The 20,484-nt window shown below is 41.4% G+C and overlaps 1 protein-coding gene across 2 annotated transcripts; it reads left to right on the forward strand.

Moving 5' to 3' along the window:
- Positions 1 to 4,152: 4,152 nt before the first annotated feature.
- Positions 4,153 to 19,756, forward strand: ppap2d (phosphatidic acid phosphatase type 2D). Of its 2 annotated transcripts, XM_030735242.1 has the most exons (6): positions 4,153 to 4,799; positions 14,492 to 14,649; positions 14,829 to 15,118; positions 15,221 to 15,278; positions 17,871 to 18,047; positions 18,263 to 19,756. In XM_030735242.1, exons 1-6 carry the CDS (start codon positions 4,592 to 4,594, stop codon positions 18,362 to 18,364), a joined length of 993 nt encoding a protein of 330 aa, XP_030591102.1. In that variant the 5' UTR covers positions 4,153 to 4,591; the 3' UTR covers positions 18,365 to 19,756. The 2 variants fall into 2 exon arrangements, with proteins under 2 accessions (XP_030591102.1, XP_030591103.1); XM_030735243.1 differs by lacking the exon at positions 15,221 to 15,278 and having other exon boundaries at positions 14,829 to 15,113.
- Positions 19,757 to 20,484: the final 728 nt, after the last annotated feature.

Below are 20,484 nucleotides of genomic sequence, written 5' to 3' on the forward strand. Positions count from 1 at the left end.
GGTCAGCGCACACAAACCAGAAGGAGGTGCTCATCTCTGAAGGTATGTCTGTGTAGATTCTCAGTTATCCAGGTCATAGTAGTCTCTGGAGCTTGAAAAAGGCGACTGGACAGTTTTTTTTTTTTTTTTTGTTTTTTTTCAAGCTCCAGAGATCTCTGAAGGTAGCAATAAAAATGAAAAGATTCTGGACCTGAAAACATTCTTCAGCATAATCTGCGCTCACAGAATGACTCAGATAACCTAGGATCCAAATTTACTGGTTTCTAGTTATAGCCCATTCAATAAATCGAGACAGATTCTTCAAGATTAGACAGTCCATCAGAGTAATAATTGATCTTTATGTCTCTGATAAGGAGTGAAAGAATAAAGCACATCACGCAGCATTATGGAAATATTAATAGAAAACTACATGCTAAAGATTATGAAAGCATCAAATCAGCAGAGAAGAAAGTATTGTGCAGCTGTTTTAGATCAATGATATAAGGGTGGGACTTCCTCTGAGTTCTCACTGAGATTATGATGATTTACAGCCATCTAGTGGCTGTAAATCAATAATGCACAAAACGTAGACACTCCATCCTAAACAACAATAGCAAATAAAAGACTAACAAACAAAATCACACTTTCTTTCATGGGTATTTATTATTATTGCCCTACAGTAAATTCAAAACTGTAATACTGTTTTCCAAGCATCTGAAACTGGGGTTTCACTGTTATTACTGTATCACTGGAGGATTTCCCAGTTCAACATACATTATATGTTTTTCTTTCTTTTTGTGAGTATTCTCTCTACACCAGAGTATACTCTGACTTATTCACAGAGTTCAAAGATATGGTTGCAGTTGAAAAATTGGCTGTACAGTACTCTGCAAAAGTCTTGAGCCACACCTCATTTCTTTATATTTGGCTTCCAAGGAGCCAGATTTTCTTCTGTTTATTTTTAATTTTTTTAAATGGTGTTAAGCAATAGCTGTAGGGGGTTTTTGGCTGCCTTTTCATTCACTTTCAGTCCAGTCATTCCATCTGACCATTTCAAGAGGAATTTTCTTTCTTGCTTGCTAAGCCATTTAAAACTGACCTATGAATCATTCAAGAACAAGTACCAATTTTAAATTGTATCTTTGGACACTTTGTTACCAACAGCCTGTCACAAAAACACAATTTGTTCCCATTTCTTTAGTTGAATCTGCAAAACAAACAAATAAACAAACAAACAAACAAACAAACCAAAGATAGCGCAGTTTGACAGGCATACAATAGTATTTTGCACTAACAAGGTGATTCCCAAAGAGCTATTACCTGAAACCTTCACTGCATGTTATGCAGTGTATCCTTAAAGCTCTTGAGGAAATTGGACAAGTGGAGGACAAAAGAAGAAGTTGAAAGTCTAGAAAGCTTTACAGCATATGAACAGTATCTAATAACATCAAGTCCTTAAGAAATAAGAATAAATACAACAAAGATCTGACACAGGGCCTGACATCTGGCCCTTCAGCTGATCAATTTACTGTTCACTGAAGCCTCATCAGAAATGGTCTCCATTGAAGGGTGGTGGTCACAAAGCCATTCTTAAGGAAGAGAAACAGGGAGAAAAGACTGAGGTGTGCCACATTACACAAGAACTGGACTGAAAATTAGTGGCAAAAGGTCTGATGATGTGATTAATCCAAATTAGAAATTTTTGCTTTAAATCATCATCAGTATGCACAGGGGAGGTCAGGAGAAAGCTACAACAGTGAGTGTCTACAGCCATAAAACATGGTGGAAGCTCTGTCATGCTTTGGGGCAGCATTTCAGCCAGTGGTGTTGGAGATCTTGTCAAAATTGATGGAATTATCAACATAGAAAAGTCCTGTCAGATTTTCATCCACCATGCAAAACCATCTGGAAGGCATCTGATTAGCAGTGGTTTCCTTTTCCAGCACGACAATGATCACAAACACACTGCCAGTGCAGTAAAAGCATACCTGGATAGAAAAACATGCAGTAGGACATTATGAGTCATAATTAGCCTCCCCACAGCTGAGACCTTAATATTACTGAAGCAGTGTGGGATCATATTGACAGAGAACAGAACAAAAGGCAGCCGACATCCAAAGAAGAGCTTTGAATGTCCTTCAAGAAGCCTGGAGAACTATTCCTGAAGACTACTTAAAGAAATTAGAGGAAAGCTGCCTCAGAGAGTTCAGGCTGTGTTGAAGAATAAAGGTGGTCACGCCAAATATTGACTTTCAAGCCCATTAGGATTATACAAACTCTGTTTTTGCCTGATATACTGCATTTTCATAGATACTGTATTTGCACATTTTCCAATAAATTACTACATAAAGAAATTAGTGGTAACTCGAGACTTTTGCACAGTACTGTAAGAGTGAATGTGAACGTGAACTGGTGGCCTGTTTAGGGTGTACTCTGATTCCTGCATAATTACAACTTGGATAGGTTACAACCCTGAAGTGGAGAAGCAGCTAAGTGGATGGATGGAAAATGTTATGATTATTAATTAAGACCACACTGTTTTCCTCACTGTCAGCTTTCCTCTTCTTACAAAGGGTCTGTGCACATATTAATACACATTTTCTCAGACTTGCATCAAAAAGAACAAGAACTAAAGAAATCTGAAGACATCCATAAAAATCAGCACTGCTGGAAGGCTTTTGAAATAAAGCAGTGACAGAAATGTGATGCAGTTGCTGTAATCCTGCTTTTGGTGCTCATTGCAAATGTGCAAAGCCTTTATGTAGGCAATGAGGACTTACCTGCTAATCCAAAAGCCAGTTTAGATCTATATCATAAACTTTTTGTGCAGTTCGCGTGCACAGCACTCGCAGTAAAACTTTTTCAATAAAAGAACTGAGTCAGAAAAAAAGCTAAGGCTTATATCTGTTTGTTTACCTGTAAGCCCAAGAATGCTAGAAAGGCAAACTCCAAACATCAGTGAATTCAAGCTTTTTCCTCACGACAGGTTTTAACTTCTAGTTTTCATGCAGCTCATACAATACAAATTGAAAGACGCATGAAAGGTAGAAAAATAGAAAAGTGAGCAACAAAAAAATTACTTGTCTATTTTCCAGGTGATATTCAGTTTTCAGTTTAAAAAGGGCTCTCCATTTTCCATTACAGGATAAACAAAAACATCTATGATCTGCATTCAGTAATGGTCCAATTATCCTGGCACTTTGGTTTTCATTCATTCTCCACGTTCATGTCGTGGTGAAGTTGAAGATCATATCCAGACAGCTCCTAAATGTTACTAAATGATTAGGTTAATGGTCGATTGGTCCATAGAAAATTAGATGGGAAATTATAATGGGTGCTTTTGATTCAAAACCTAATAACTAAAGAATATGAAAGGTGATTAATTCATAATAGAAACAGCAGCCTGAGCAGCAGCAGATGGATGTGCAGCTTAAAGTATTAATGATCTCAAAAAGCTGATAAACTTTTCAGGGGTGAAGCAGTTGTACTTCGATCTTTACAGCAGGTGGCAGGATACCTCCAACCCAAAGTCTATTCGGCATTAATAACTTAGAGAATCAAATGCCCTATACAGCTTTGGATTAACATCCAAATATTAATATCATGATATTTCATAAAGCCCTCATACCAATGGGGCAAAGACTAGATTTATAAAATGCAGATTGTTTTATTGAGCGGTCTGACAGACAATCAAGCAGCAGTCAATATTATGGAAATTAAATTAGTTGTATAGTGAGGAAGCGTAAACCTATAAAGGTTTACGCTATAAAGGCTCAGCGTAAAAAAAAAAAAAAAAAAAAAGGTCATTAAAAAGTCATCAAAACAAAGGATATTAGATTAATTTTCACAAGGACGCACTACATATCAGTACTATAAAGATTATTTTTACTCTTGTTTTGTGTGTGCGTGTGTGTGTGTGTGTGTGTGTGTGTGTGTGCGAAATTTATGAACTTAAAAAAAATCATATAGCCTAAAACTTCAGAAGCTGCATGTGGGCCACGTCCTGACATAAGTGGGACAGTTTAATGCGTCAGACATCTCCGTGGACATGTATCGGGTCATGAGGTCAGTCGGATCGAACATGTTATAAGCTCCAGTCTGATCGTTATATATTGACTTTCTAAGTTTTTATTTTATTATTTTCCTCCCCACCAGAGATAACATTGCACCCAGTAAAAAATGCAGCAGTGCTACCCGACTCGGGATAGGAGGGGCGTGGGGTTTATTTTGAAAGTTCGTCCGCAAGCTTTCGTTAATGTGTGGTGGCACGCTTGTTCGCTCACTTTTGAAAGTAGCAGGCTCCCACTTGGAAGTTTGTTGTGACTCGGTTTAGTCGGATGTTTTGTGTTCCCTCCTTCCTTGTTTTCTCTCTCTCTCTCTCTCTCTCTCTCTCTCTCCCTTGCCTTTGGATGACCGACGTTACCTCACCTCGCGGCCGGTTGGTCGATCAGGGTCTCCCGCTGTCAAACTTATAGTGACATGATTTGGCACACCGACGACGGATGGACTTAAAGTTTTGGAATTTTCATCATTTGGCGGCGACTACACACATAAAGGACTAACTGCAACCACTTTTGAACAGGTTGTCATTAACTTTGAAAACGCTAGAGACATGCAAAAGTTAAATTCCGCCGGCACTCACGACAGCATGCTTCCCCGGGACGAGGAGCTCCAGCGGCGGTTAGCTGATAGCGCAGGATCCGGGGAAGGGAAGGAGAACGGAGCCGGGAAACAATTCCTCTCCAAACCTGAGGAGACGAGCTCGTTTTGCACCAAGAGGAAGATGCTTGTTTGTTTGGATGTATTGTGCCTTTGTGTCGGTAAGAACTGGTGTTACTATTTAATTAAACAAGTACACAATTTTGAATTTTTAACACCAACATCAGTGATCTCAGTATCTGCTTGTGTTTTTTTTTTTTTTTTTTCTTCATGAGTCAGTTTTTTTAAACGTCACGAACAAAGTTGGTTTCAGGGAGGAAAAAAGGAGAAATTATCCAGCACTGGATTGGGATTTGTTAAAGTTAACGAAGCTGCAAAGCATTTTTCCAGAAGTCAAGTGGAAACTGCTCAGACTGGAGCAGAAAACTTCAGCTCGGTCCCTTCTCCGTGCACGTGGGGGCAGGAGGGAGGGAAGGACCGGGGAAAGTGTGGGTGGGGGCTCAGCTGGCAGCAGCTGAGTTGTCCCGGGAATTCATCTGTTCCCATGGTAACTCCCAGAGTTCCCGGGAGAAGAACGTGGGAATAAGGACAAAAACATGCGTATGATCTGGTGCCGAATTACCTCTACGCAGAGCACTTTAGCCTCTCTCACCGAGGGTTAGGCTTACTGTTAATAACAAATCATTCACTATGGTGAGCTGAAAAGGCATGCTTTAATATAATAAGCAGGCTTCACTACAAGTAATAAAAACAGCCATCGCCACGGTAAAGACAGCAAGGAGAGTCGTAATATGAGAACACACATGGATACCCCACCACCACCACAAAAAAAAGTTCATTTAGTATGGAGAAAAATAAACTTGAAAAAAAAAAAAACGCGGATTAATATTAAATAAATGATGCACTGAGTCATAATCACACATTGGCTATAACATGTGAGTAGATTTGCTCAAATTGCTTTGATTCAGTAAGGAGCGGATTAATTGTCATCCTGTTATTCAAAGGGTTGAATAAATTCAGATTGTTTTAAGATCAGAATGATATTCTCTCAGCGTATTCTTAAAATCTAATAATTATCGTAACAGTGAGACTGAACTTTTAATGAAGCCGAGCAAGAATTTCGAATGTTAAAACAAAACCTCAAACACTGAAGACGATGAGTTATAATTGCTCAGAATCAAAGTAAAAGTATTATTTGTGCTTTAGGCCTAATTTTAATGACACCTTTACAAAGTTAGAAGTGCTCCACATGTTTTGTTTTATAATCTAATGCACCAACATTTTTGGACTTTTATGCTTTCAGGGCCAATGCTGATTCATAAAGACTTCAGCGACTATAGAAGTGCATTAGTAGAGAAAAAAAACTATTTCCATCTGAAATTTGTAACATGAAAATAGTCACGAGTACCTCTGAGTGGTACTTTTACTTGTAACTATTTGAGTAAATGTACTTTGACCTCTGGCCATTATTAGAAATCATTTGAAACCTTGTTGGTGTCGTTTGGCACCTACTAATCTCTGAGACAAAATATATATTTCATAAGTTCCATGTTGTCATCTCACATGACTGCGATAGGGAAGGGAACATCATGTTGTGTGAATGAGTGGTTATTTAGACCAACTGCAGCTGAACCCAGAACCCGTCTAGGCAGACCAACAGGTCTTAGACTTGGCCGTTAAATCATAGGAAGTAGCCTGGCTAACTGGATGACAGGTTAAGGGAGTCACTTTTTTTTTTCTTTTTTTTTTTACTGAGTTATTCTTAACCCCTGCAGGTATACTATTAGCTGTTCGGTTTGCGCACTTTTCCGCAGCTTTGTTCTGGGTTTAGGAAGTGGCTAGCAATCAAGTATCAGCCAGGAAAGTGAGGAAATGGTCTCTTTCAGTTCTTCTCCTAAGACATAAACTGAGCACGCCACTGGCTTTCTCAAAAAACTGTGTGCTCTGACCCTTCTTATCCCTCTCTGAACAGATAACAGTGCTGAGCCTGTGTTGCTGGGCATCAGGCTGAACACAGCGGAGAGGATTTAGAAAGTCTGCTGGACTAAAATGTTCAAGGCAAAGCTCAGCAATCTCTAAAGTCCTGGTTTGATTCTTGTTCCTGGTACACTTTGAAAATGAAGTGTCTGAGAACATACTGTGACACATTTTCAAATAATGACTTACAGTAATGATGATGAGGTATTTGGATTAAAGAGTTTTACCAATTTTGAGAATAACACTCTTTTCCAGTTTTATTAAGCACAGTCAGATAGGCTTTCAGACAACAACACTAGCTACTATATGTCATAGATATCAATCAAATGTCCTGAAATAAGATGTAATTTACAGTACACTACAAGGCATCACCCCCCACCCACCCACCCAACCCCATTGTTCCGTGTGATGGTGTATCCGATATTGGATTACTCCATCCTGCCTGTCTGTGCCCCACAGAGGCCTGACATTGAATCATTCATGGGCATTTGGCAGTGAATGTCATCACTTGCTGGAAATGAATTGGACCCTTCATTTCACTTAAACCTCATATCTCTGACTAACCAAAATTCCCCTTTAAAGTGTCTTTATCAGATTCCCTCAGACAGTTGACCCACCAGCATTATTCATCCTTTAAAAGGGCTCATTCACAACTGGAAAAGTGGAGTTTTGCCCTGAAGCACCACCACTCATTATGCGATCAGCTGAAGAGGGATTCTGCAGTGTTCTGAGGTTATCACTGCCTCTCCAAGTCTCTTTAGTGTTTACTTCACATTTGAAGTGGCGACATAAAGCTAATATGTTGTGGTGCTGAATGAGCTTTAATCTGTAGTGGGATGCGGGGATACTGAAGTCATTAACTGAGCCTTTAGCTGAGTTTACCTGATCTGATTCTTTCTCAACACCTCGTCTAATATTGTTGTACTTCACTTATAAGGCAGTGTTGATTATGGGGCTGTTTGGGCATGTACATGATGTAGATGCTTGACAGAGATAGATTGTTTTAGATCAGTTCATTGCCAATAAATTCCATGTAATTTGCAGACTGCAAATGGCTGAATTTGTTTTCAATTGTTTGCCTGTGTGTTAAGGTGTGTGCATACATTACTGCTGGGACTGTGACTCAAAGAAAGACGCGAGAGTTTTCCTGCCTGTGGCTGCATGTAAGGGCCAGAGTCCAGTCACCCAAAGGTCAGGAGGTTTTAGGTTTTTGTCATTTCTGATGAGCGTGCATGGACAGGACTTCCAGACTGCACTGCTGCACCACCTGCACAGGTGGCCCTGACTTTGTTATCATCCTAATAAAGGCAGTTATTGACTCTCTTTAAGGGTAACTGGATAATGAATGAGGAACTCACTATACAATAAAAGCTCATACAATATAAAGTGAGATATAAAGAATGCCACAAGGCATGCCATTTCTGTAGAGGTTGATTACAAAGCTGTGCCATTTTTACACATGCCTGACACGCAAAAGATAAAAGACTTGGTTAAAATAATACAATTTACATGTTCTTGTTTTTGTGTATAATAGAAAGAGAAAGTTGGAAACAGTTGATTGCTGCTGTGTGTGTCTAGACATGAAGCAGCATGCCAGAACGAGATGACAGGTATCTACGAAAGTGATCTGAGCACTGAAAGGACTACTTTTTCCTAGCCTACATCCACTTATGTCCCCTTCTGTTTTTCTCCTCTTCTCTTAAGCTCTACTCTGAGAGCAAAGGTGTCCCAGTGATGTAGTGAGGCGTGTGAGTGTGTTTTATGTCTGCATGTGTTTTGGGCGGATGGCGGATTTGTGTTAGAGGATTTTTGGTTATGCTCTTTTGGCAGAGAAAGCTGTCGAGTGAGTCAGGCAGCAAGAGGCTGACATGTCACAGCATGTAATTGTGTATAGGCTCAGAAATAAAATTGTGTGTGTAAAAGCGTGGGTGTGGGTGTTTGTATGTGTATGAGTCATCACTGTTCACTGTTAACTACCCTACTACAGCTGCCATGTGCTTGCTGTTTGTTGACAAATTTGCCGGTCTTGTTTTGCTGAGCGTCTTAGGCCCTGACTCTCTGAAGTTATGGAAAACATTGGCGTCAGTCTGTGGCTGACAGATGGAGCGCCATTAAAGATGGCTCAGTCGAATCATTAGCTAGTGGAATAACTGATTTCGCTTGCTGTCCCTTCTTAGTCTATTAATGCATCTCCTTCCCGTTTGACAGTGCTGCAGAATTACAGGAATCCATTAAGTACACCCTTCCTTAGACAGACCACATGGGCCTATTCACTGCACTTTTCTGTACATCTTCTTTCACCCATTAGTACGCTGGAGTCGACTAAGTCCCAGATGCCTATAGGCTGAGGGGCAAGTGAGAGCCTGAATGAGCAAAAAGCCCTGGAGATGGAGAGCAGTTAGATACAGAAAGAGAAAGAGTGAAGAGGCCAAGGATCTACAGTAGGGGGCAGGGGTCAGACCCTAGGGTGCCTGAGGGATCGTATACACAGCTGTCTGTTTATGTCCCAATGAGGAAGTAGTACTCAGAATCGGATAGGAAATGTTCAGACAGCAGATAGCTTCAAATGTACTTTTAATGAGACAGCTGTAATCTTCTCCTAGATGATGGTTCCATAAGTGCCCAGGGTGGTCCATAGGTATTAGCCATAATGAGTGAATAAAGATGTGTGTATCACTCTAATCCTCAGTGCTCATTAGCTCCAATGGGCCTGGAGAGGCTTACCAGAAGAATGTCTACCTGACTCTGAATACAGGCTGTAATGCCGCCTTTTTGTCTGTTAGAACTAATGACTCGTCTTCTGTCTGTCCCCTTTATAAAAAGACTTAGACATCCCCTCTTGGTGCCATTGCATGGCTACCCATCATGGGGTACATTTTATCATTGTGTCACATCTCACCTGCTTGAGACTTTCCTCCCTTAATTACCTCAAGTTCTGACTGTTCTAACGGCACATTCCCTGCAAACGGAAACACACTGACAGAACAGCCCTGCAGGTCTGGACTCTTTCCATACATGTTGCATTGCCACTGCAATCAGGCTGTACCATGCTAAATACCATTCCAGCAGTCTAAACCAAAACCCCGTGTCATTTTCACATTGCAGACTGGCAGTTCTCACCTCACAATGCACAGCCTTACCTTCATGCCACAAAAACCACCAGGGAACTCTTTAAAGTTTCCAAGTTACACACCACAGTGGCAGATTCTTTATGTTCTTGCTGAATCAGACAGACAGACAGACAGACTGCTTCAAACTTCCCCACTCAGGCCCTGAACTCCAGAGTCAGGCTCCAGGAAGCAAGGCACTGAAGTGTGGAGAGAACAGAAGCAACTGTGGGAAGCATGTCTGTACTGGTCAGTGGCAACAGTAACAGTGGAAAGGGCAGGCGAGAACTCTCCTGGTGCACTGTTAGGAGATGGAAAAGCTACCATTTTTAAACATCATTGTATTTTAGTTTTCAGGGGCATATAGCCACACAGTTTACGTTTGCTCTGTGTCGAGTTATTAATGTAGTAGATTAAACCTCCATAAATGTGATCATTTTTGGCCAGTGAGGTAATCTGAGCTCTTTCTGTTTCTTTCTGGGGCCCGTGTTTTTGCCTCCATTAATGAGTTGTGTATGGGCTGATAAATGAAGTGGTGAGTATGCTTAAGCAGCTTGTGTGTGGAATCCAGCTGCAGCAGATGTTGATGATAGCAGATGGTTAACAAAACTCTGGCACTGTTGTGACTTCTCAGTTCCCCTTTGTTCTTCACTGAAAAATCTCTGGATGACACCATCAGGGCAGACAAAACAGACCCATCTCCCAGAACAATCCGGCCAATTATGGCAAAATAAAATAGTGTGTATGTGTGTGTGTGTGTGTGTGTTTGTCAGTAAGTGTAGGAGGCCAGCCCTTACTCTTGTCCTATTCCTCCCTCACCTGGATTGGGCCACCAAGGAAGAACAGGAAGAACCAACACTCTCATATACACACACAACACTTTAATTGGGTTTGTTGCAGTCTGTGGTTGCCAATAATAATCACAGCCTTGGTGTGAATGACTTCACCTACTATTGAAATGTTACCTGCCCTACAGTCCAACTGTCTGTGTGTGTTTGTTCTTTTGTGTGATTGAGCGTGTGCCATGAGGCATACAATCAGTCCCTATGCTTACTCTTAAAGAGGAGTTTTTTATATCAGGTACAAGTTCTCAACTCTGTAATTATCTCAAACTGAACAGGGATTAGATAAAATAGCCGATCTTATGGAGATAGATTTGTATTTATTGCACAAATAACTGTAAAATCCCACCCAGTCCATCTGCAGACTCCCATTAATGAGCGTACTAGGAATGCTGTCACGCTGCTCCTTGCAATGCTGTTGCTGGGGATTATCAAACTCGCAGAGATCCAAATTACAACACTGCACAATTCAGTTCACTGGCTTATTGTTTTTGAAAGGTTGACTTGAAGATAAATAAGCAGCTTAAAATTTGGTTGAGAAATTTTGGCACATTCAAAGCTTGTCAGGAGCTCAGTGTGGGTGGCCCACGCGTGAAGAGTGCTGCACAGCCCAGGCTCATCCCAGTCCTGAGTCCTGCAGGCCACATGGACCTGTGTTGACAGGTCACTGACAGTCTGTCCTCTAGTTTTATCAAAGGGCAAATGTAGAAAGAGGCCTGTGCAGTCAAATATTATTGAGTGTAATGAAACAGATGACCATTACAGTACTGTGGCTTGGAGATAGCTTTAGGATATGTCATGCTAATCTATGAGTAAGCAGGCTGTTTGTGTGATAGCGGCAGCAGCATCCATAGGAGTTAATTTAGCTCTGTGATAGTGAATGTGGCGTCTGCCTTAATGCCTGTGTTTTTGGATTGTTAGGGTTATTTGTGGTTTAGGGCTCTAGCATAGTTGGTTAATTTTTTCCAGGTGTTTTTTGGGGGATTTTTTTGTGATGTGTTTGGTTGTCTTGTTAATCTGTGCGGCTGTGGATTTGGTTTGTTTGCATCTTAGTGTGGTTTTTTATGTGTATGTGAATGTGTTCAGTCTGTATGTGTCGGGGGGTATTCTGCTGGTTGAGGCGGGGTCGTGTTTACAGAGCGGGTCCCAGCAGAGCCCAGATCTTTGACCCTCACATTCCAGAACCCCCACTAATCGCCTCCGTCTGCTGTTCTTTAAAGAGGAACCTTAGCTGCATCTCTCTTGGCTCCATCTTTCCAGTTTCCTCTCACTCTGGTTTTACTGCCCTCACCCCCATTTGTCAATTTTCTGGCCTTCTGGCCATGGATTGTAGCCTAGCTTTTAGTCCGACAATGAATTGATCAGTAGATGTTGAGCAACATGACCTTAAAGTATGTCAGTGAATACCTACCATCTGCCCTCTTTTCTTTGCATTCCTCCTCAAACCACTTTTTTCATAGGTTTTTTTTTTTTTCTTTTTCTTGCTTTTAGTTGTTGTTGTTCTCTCACAGTGAGCTCATTCTGGGCTGTGGTCATAGATGTGTAAATTAGAACCAGAAGAGTTTCTCAGAGAGAGGCACATATCCCCTCTTTTCCTCCCTCCCTCCCTCTTTCCCCTTCTTCTTTCTATCCTTTTGACTATTTGAAAGCATTCCTGCTTTGAATGTTAGGCCCAGCTAGCAGCACATTTTGGCTCTTAGAGCCAACCCACTCCTCTGCCTCCTTTTGTGTCCCCTTGCAGGCCTTCCTGGTCTGGCTCTCTTTTAAGCATGTCTTGGCCAGGTGCAGAGGTTGGCTCACAGCTGCCTGACAGATGATGTGAGAGTCTGTGGAGTGTTTTTCTGTCGTGTTGTGAAAACATTTTGAATGTAGTTGTAAAGCATAGAGGTTGACTGTGACATATGAGCTTGATACTTCACATACTGAATAACTTTGATGCGGTTTCAAGTATGTTTTCTTAGGTTTTTTTTATGATATTATCAAGAAATGTTTTAAACCTCTAAACTGTTGTGCTGTGTTTAGTAACCATTTGCATGCAGCCCATGGGCAAGTCTGTCCATGGACTGCATGCAAAACTCGGGAACCAATACCAGTCTGTCAGGCATAGCTTCTGCCCGGCCTCTGCCTCCTTTTGTGTTGCTTTAGCCCACGTGTATTGACAACGGTGCTGTTAAAAAGTCTTAGATAAGACTTGTGAACAGCACTTTCCAAGGTGTTTGGATCTTAATAGAACTTCTCATCATTGTCTCTGTGTCAATACAGCAAAAAATTTAATATAATAGTTCAAGACAAGAACTCCAAGGTAAATAAATGAAGGAGGCATTATCATAAATGATTTTATTAAAAAAATAAATAAATAGGTGGCACCTGTATATGAAATGCATGTGAATGTGTTTGTTACATGAGGCACATCAGTGAGCCTATGGATATGTATATGAAGGGGCATCTGCAGACGTGGCGTCTGTATGAGACGTTACGAGAGATTGGGGTCAGATGTGAGGTGTTTCCTATCTCTCTTTCTTTGTTGGCGTCACAGCCTCTGCTATCTGTCTGCAGCATGTTTCCCTTTCTCCTTCCCTGCCTTAACACCATTGAAATGTATGGACGTGAGCGTGTTTTTTGTCTTTGTTTTGTCTTTCCTTGAGGGCAGCTTGACTTTGACTGCAGAGTTCTTTAACGCACGCATGCACGCACTTAGCTTATGTTTTACTGTATCCCAGCTGTAACCGTGGCTACTGCGTTTATCAGTTAAGTTCAGCGGAGCTGAATGAACAGCATGTGATTTCAGTGGACTCGTGTTTGGCTAAAGCTAAACCAAAGCCAGTTTTGGCAGATCTTAAAGATGACAAACTGTAGCTACCTGCTGTTCATCAGATATTAATTTCCCACTTTTTTTTTTCTTTTAAAATTTCCTGATTTATCATGATTAAAGACATGTTTTCAGGCCCTTGTTTGTGTAGTTGAATGAGAATCCTTCTGGCCTAGTTTTAAATGTGTATCCTGTGCTCTTTTCAGTCACGTAGTCTGAGAGATTCCCTGGCAGGAGCAGTGTTTTGGCCTGGGAGCGTTCCAGCCAACAAGCAGGCCTGGGATGATAGGGAGAGTCACAGAGGTTAATGATTAGTCCCATGTCCTTGCTGCATTCCATGGGGTGACAAGAGGACATGGGATAAGGGACAGAGAAATAGAGCACGCTGGGCCTTTAGAGGGATATTGGCTATTAGTGTGAAGTACAATGGAGAACAAAAGCTTTGCAGCTCAGCTCTTGTTTGTGGAGGGACAAACACCGTCTTCATGTTTGTCATTAAAAACAGTTAAAGCATAAAATTTATCCAGTGAACTTTGATCATCAGACTGTGAGGTAATGTTTACTTAAGCGAGCCAGACCTTGGCCACTTTCACCCGATAACCTGAGTTCTTATAATCAATGACCAACGAGGAAACATAATGTAGGACAGTGGTTAATATAAGTTTAGGTGGATTAAACTGTGAGTCAGTGCTTTTGCCTGGAATTTGTTAAACAATACACAGTGACCTTATTGTCTTTTAGCACACTGAAGTTTTTGTGTAGCGTGCTCTCTAATATCATCCTCATCTGAATTCTCCACTATCATGCTGCCTGTCTTTCTGGCTTTCCATGTCTGTCAACCTTCTCATTCTCCCTGCTCCTGTGTTGAAAGCAGCTATGCGTGGAATTCCCTGATGCCCGGGAATCTGGAAATCATATCACCAAATGACTGACACTTTTATGCTACCCCCTTTATTATGTTGGAAGGCCACTTTTATGTGAGTCGACAGTATCGCTGTCTGTGTATCTCGCTGTCTGTCTCTATTTTTTTTTGTTATCATTGTTAAACGGACCACATCACAGACATTCATCAAGCCATCTTTTGTTTTTTGTCTGCCCCCCCCCCCACATTTCATCAGCCTCCATCCCATTTCTTGCATGCGAGCTGAAGGCTGTGACTCCGTACAAACGAGGCTTTTTCTGCGGAGACCCCAGCATCACCTACCCCTATGTAGAGAGCGAGGCCATCCCTGACAGCCTGCTCATCGCTGGAGGAATCGCCATCACTGGTGTAGCGGTAAGACAGTAATTCCTTTTATGTTTTAGGGCAGTGAGTTCAAGCTGTCGTCATCTTAATGTAGTGTAATTGAATGTTTGCTTACAAGTAAAACAAACATACTTTCACAGTATTTGTTCATCTTAGTAGTGTGACCAGTTAAAAAGTTTCTCCTGTCCTTGTTTTAATTTTACTTTCAGATCGCTTTAGGTGAATGCTACCGTGTACGTTTCCGAGGCGTGCACTCACGAGCTTTTGTTCGCAACCACTATGTGTCGTGCCTGTACAAGGAATTGGGAAGCTTCCTGTTTGGTTGCTGTGTCGGTCAATCTCTCACCAATATGGCCAAGCTAAGCGTAGGTCGCCTGCGACCCAGCTTTCTGTCTGTGTGCAACATCACCTACGCATCCATCAGCTGCAAGGAAGGCAGCTACGTCTCTGCAGACGACTTAGTCTGCAATCAGGAGAAGAAGATTGTGGATGAGGCAAGGTGTGCGGTTTGTGTGCAGTCATTTGCTTACTAAGGGCGGGGTATGCAAAAACCTAAGCTAATGTGTAACCTTCGGCTTCTTTTATGGATCCTCTCTTTCAGGAAGTCTTTTTTTTCCGGCCACGCTTCTTTCGCAATGTATACCATGCTCTATCTGGCAGTAAGTCACCTCTGCTTCACAAACACACACACACACACGCACACACACCCACCCACACTATCTCCAAACAAATCTGGAAAGTGACCTCCACATTCACCTGACCTCAAACTGTGTAATTACAGTATTCACTACTGCGTTTACAGTGCTGGAGGAAGATTACAGTTCTCACTTTCTTTTCAGTTATTAAAGACAACACCAGTCCCTAGAGGCCGAGAACACTGCTAATTGAACATGCGCGAACACACACCAAATCATGTGCTGTTAAATACGTTCACGTTTCCCGGTCGTGAGGGAGGAGATCTTTGAGAGCACCAATTCTCTACAGGCATCCAGCTTCCAACCAAAAGAGCTGGTGAGACAGAAAGAAGAGGAGGAGGATTTGGAGTGGGGTAGAGAATGAGCGAGAATGTTTTCCACAGGGAACATGAATAGATGAAGAGACTCCACAGACAGAGGAGGCCTTGTTGTGGGTCTCATTTAGTCGAGGGGGGGAGAGCTGAATATGCCTGCTGAGAGATCGACAGGCTTCTTTCAGCGATAGACACCCTCTCAACCCTCCCACCCCTCCACCCCCCCCAATCTCTTCATTTTTCTCTCACAGTACATTGCCCAGTAGTCATGGGTGCATTGTGAGTGAGAAATGACAGTTAGAGGGAGACAAAAGCACATTATTTCCCATGAAATCGTCACATACTTCATATAGCCCTCGTCATTAAACCTCAATTGATAGTTTTCAGGTGACATGAATATTTTTACACAGCTACAGCTAAGATGAATGAGAATAAAATAAGTTGTTGTGCTTCAAAATTGAAAGTGAGCTTCTATTTGTACAGTGCTGTGCAAAAGCCACCTCTTTCTATTTTGCTTTTGAAGAGCCAGAATTATTATTTTTTTTTAAGTGGTCTTGAGCAACAGTTCTCAAAGATTTCTGAAGGTCTTTCAAAGTTTTTTCTTGACTATTTTCAGAGGGAAGTTTTTTTGTTTGTTTTTTAGGCCACTTAACACTGCACTATGAATCATTCATGCGTTAAAAAAAGGCATCTAACTCAGGGACAACGTAGCAAAGAACCAATTATAAATTGTACCTTTAGACACTTTGTTACTAGTGGCCTGTCACGGAAACACACGATTTGTTCCCATTTCTTTAATTGAATCTACAAAACCAAAGATTTGTTTAACAGACATAAAATAGTAATGTTGCACCAACAAGATGTTTCCCAAAGAGCTTTCAGCTGAAAGCTTGGTGTATCTCGGTATGGTTGCAGTGTATCTGTAAAACATTTGAGGAAACTCGATAAGTGGAGGACAAAATAAGAGGTTTCTGCCTAAAACAACTACAGTATCTAAAAGTACAGTATGTCATGTCCTTAAATAGGAAAAAAAATCACAAGACACAAGACCTGAGAGATGCCTCTGGCACTTCATTTTATCCATCTGCTGTTTGCTGAATCCTTACTAGAAATGGTCTTAGTGGAAGGGTGGCTTAAGAAAAGGCTGAGATATGCCAAAGTACACAAGAACTAGACTGAAGATCAGTGGAAACAGAACTTATGGCATGATGAATCCAAATTTGAAATATTTAGTTCAAATCATCATCAATATGTATGTCTACAGCTATCAGTACAACATGGTGGAAGAAGAGCTTTGAATGTCCTGGAGATCTATTCCTGAAGACCACTTACAGAAATTACGAGAACGCCCAAGACAGTTCAGACTAGGTCGAAGAATAATAAAGAATATACTGTATTTCCTTTTATGTTTGTATATGTTTCAATAAATCACTGCACCTATTTTCTGTTTTCCTAACAAAATATAAAGAAACAAAGACCCTCGCACAGTGCTCTTTAGCAGTCCGCAGTAAAATGTTCCTTTCAAACCAAAAAGAGAAAGAAAGGGATGGGTATGGCGGGACTGCCTGAGAGGAATGAAAGGGTAGAGAACTGAAAGCAAGAATTGGTTTGAGTAAAACAAAAACCTTTTTTTTTTTTTTTTTTCCTCCACACAAGCACGCACACACAGAGGTTGCTGCTTACTAATATTTCAACAGAGTGTAGACGACCTGGTGAGAATGTGTCAAACTTGCAGCTACACGCCGCCCAGAGCCTGCCAACTGCTCGTGTATATGGCAGGAAGAGTGACACCTGCTCTCAGTTAAGATAGGAAAAGGAGAGACGGTGAGGGTCGGCTTCCCAGCAGGAATGTAGGCCACATGCTCCCCGGTGGCTGTTTGACTCAGACATACCTCCAACCACCTCATAAAGCGAGCCCTGCATCTGCATTCAGCTCAACCTGTGACCCCATTTTCACGCACACAGGCACAGCCTGTATACTGTAGTGCTGATGCACGGGATGAGGATGAACAAAAGCAGGAAGTTGGGTTTAAAAAGTGTATGAAACCATGCCAAACTTCTTTTTCCCCTCTGGGCAGCAGATTAAATGGATGCTCATGTTTCACATAGTTTAGAAAACTTCAGTCATTAGACATAACCATCAGTTTATGTTTGCGGCAGTATACATTAGCACATAAGTGCCCATAGGCCTATATTCACTTAGTACTGGAAATAATAACGGTATTTATCTTCTTTGTTGCAGTTCTACCTGCAGGCACGGCTGTCGTGGCGAGGAGCTCGGCTATTGCGCCCACTTATACAATTCCTCTTAGTGATGATCGCCATCTACACCGGATTGAGCCGCATCTCTGACTACTTTCACCATCCCACCGACGTCCTCACGGGCTTTATTCAAGGAGGACTTACCGCATACTGGGTGGTATGTTAAGAGTCACTGTTCTCTAAATATTCAGAATAACAGTTATCCTTTTCCTCGCAGGATTTGTTTCTCCCTGCTTTCTGCTGACTGTGTTAGCTTAAACACTATGCTTTCGCCCTCAATTTCCTCACTCTGTTTATAAACAGCGAGCGATTGGCAGCACTTGTGGTCTGTGTATCTTTCCTGACATTTGTTTTTTTTATCTGTGCCTGCAGGCCTTCTATATCTCCCCCATGTTTAAGCCCTGCGCCCGTTCCGACCAGTCTCCCACCAGTGTGTCCCTGGAGAGTCCACTGTCCAGCCAAACTGTGTGTTAGCAGGTGCATGCAGTCATTTCAGGAGTCAGAGGAGAGAAGATGAACTGCAGAAATACAGGGAGAGCAGTAGATACACGTGAAGAGCACAAAGAAGAGAGAAACTTTAGTTTAGAAGAAGATTGAGAGTACAATCTAACATGCTTATAATTTTGGGCATATTGATATAAATGCAAACATACAGTCATCTAACATATATATAAATACAAGAAGACTATAAATCAAACCTTCCCAGTGAAAAGAACTTCATAGTAATATTAGAAATATTTTTTATATATATGAGAAAAGATTAAAAATGTTTATTTTTCAAGATGATTTGTAGAAGCTGCTAAAGTTGAAAGTTAGTTTTCTTCTCATATGGAGGCCTTAGGCAAGTGCATTTGGTTAGCTTTCAAAGCAGAACAGTCACTCCTTGGTCTTGGGTTAGCGATGAGAAAATGCCAGCCTTCTATTTTTTTGTTTCTGATTCCCTGCTCATCTTGGAAAACATCAGCCAGCAGCTGTGAACTGAGACCATCGGACCTCGGATGTAAAGACAGCTCTGTGCAAAGTGACAGAACAAGCACAGGTTTCAGTTCCTAATGATCTTTGCCTTCATTCGCCCGATGTGCCACTAATCTAACAAGTCTACACTACAGCACTATGACTACACAATAACATGCATGTAAAGAACAGCAACAGTGTTTGTGATAGAATGCTATCCTTCTCTTTTGAGTAACCAAGGCAGTGACTGGGAGCAATCTGACCAGGTAACTTCCCTTCCCGTTCACTGCCACTTTTCTGCTACTAACCACTTTGATCGTGTCTCAGAGGTGGAGTTTTGACTGAATTTTTTAACCTCTGGCCTTTTGCCCCTGGACTCCAAACTCTGAGCTGCACCTTGATTTATGCCACTCAGTCAGGAGCCGTGTGGCCGCGATCCCAGCGGCCCTCCTGTGCATCTTTATTAATAGCACTTGAACATAGTGGAACCCTCTAATTGTAATCAATATTATATATTTTATCACAAGTTTGAATAATCAGTGTTTATTTTTGTTAATGTTTGACTCATACACTATATTCTTTTCTTGAAAGATAATTATTCAAACTGAATGTAAATAGCAATTTCATTTTATAAACCACAGAACCACAGAATTTCAAAAGTATTAGTTCAAGTTTAGGACAGTTTTTACATGTTTAAGTGTTTGTATTTACGTTGTATGTCGATCAGGTACAGAGTTGCTTGTGTACCTGTTGTAACTACTAGACTGAGCCACAGATGTTATCAGAAAGCTATATTTTTTTGTGTTCCCAGATATTTCTGTTTGTTTATTTGTCTGTGAATGCCACAATGGCAGAAATAACCACTGTACTCACAAGAAAACCAAACCATTAAACCATTGAATGTTGAATATTTCTAAGTTCTTCTGTCCTTTTTTATTTTTAACATCAGCAGACTGAAAAGTCTGTAGGGCACATACACATCTCAACGTCTGTGAGTCTCATCTAGGGCTGGTAAAAAATAAGCCATTTATCCCGTTCAACATACAGCCATTCATTATTTACACAAAGGACACCATACAGTGTGCGGAAGTAAGAACATTTGAGATGAAAACATTTAACTCAAAATCACAAAAGTGGTTTAACCATGTGGTGTTTTGAAGCTTCCACTCCAGTGGTCTCCTAGTTTCCTTCATCTCTCTCCCCCTTCACACCCTTCCTCGTTCTGCCCCTTCTCTGCACTCAATGCTTTTCAAGTGCAGTGGAGCATGATGGGCTGTTTCAGGAGGTCGTGCTACCATGGAGATGCTTAGCCAGATACAGGTCGGGGCGTCTGAGGCATTTTCTTTGATTTCTTTCTTTTTTTTTTTTTCTTCTCTCTCTCTCACTCTCTCCAGTCCACTTACAGACTTAGAGGAGAATAAAAAGCAGCTCCGAACAGACAGAGAGGGCAAAAGAGAGAGAGAAAGAGGGAGAGCTTCAGTAATGGCTGTATGCATAACGATAAGGTAAGGGGACGAGCAGGGAAAGTGGTCCAGTAATGAGGGGAAAGCGTAACACAGCAGTTGGCAGAACAGATGGGGTGGTAGATTGGGGAGAGTAAGGATAATGGTTGTGGGCATCAGGGTGGGAACGAATGTGAT

The sequence above is a fragment of the Archocentrus centrarchus genome, chromosome 8 (assembly GCF_007364275.1).
Source record: "Archocentrus centrarchus isolate MPI-CPG fArcCen1 chromosome 8, fArcCen1, whole genome shotgun sequence".
NCBI lineage: Eukaryota > Metazoa > Chordata > Actinopteri > Cichliformes > Cichlidae > Archocentrus > Archocentrus centrarchus.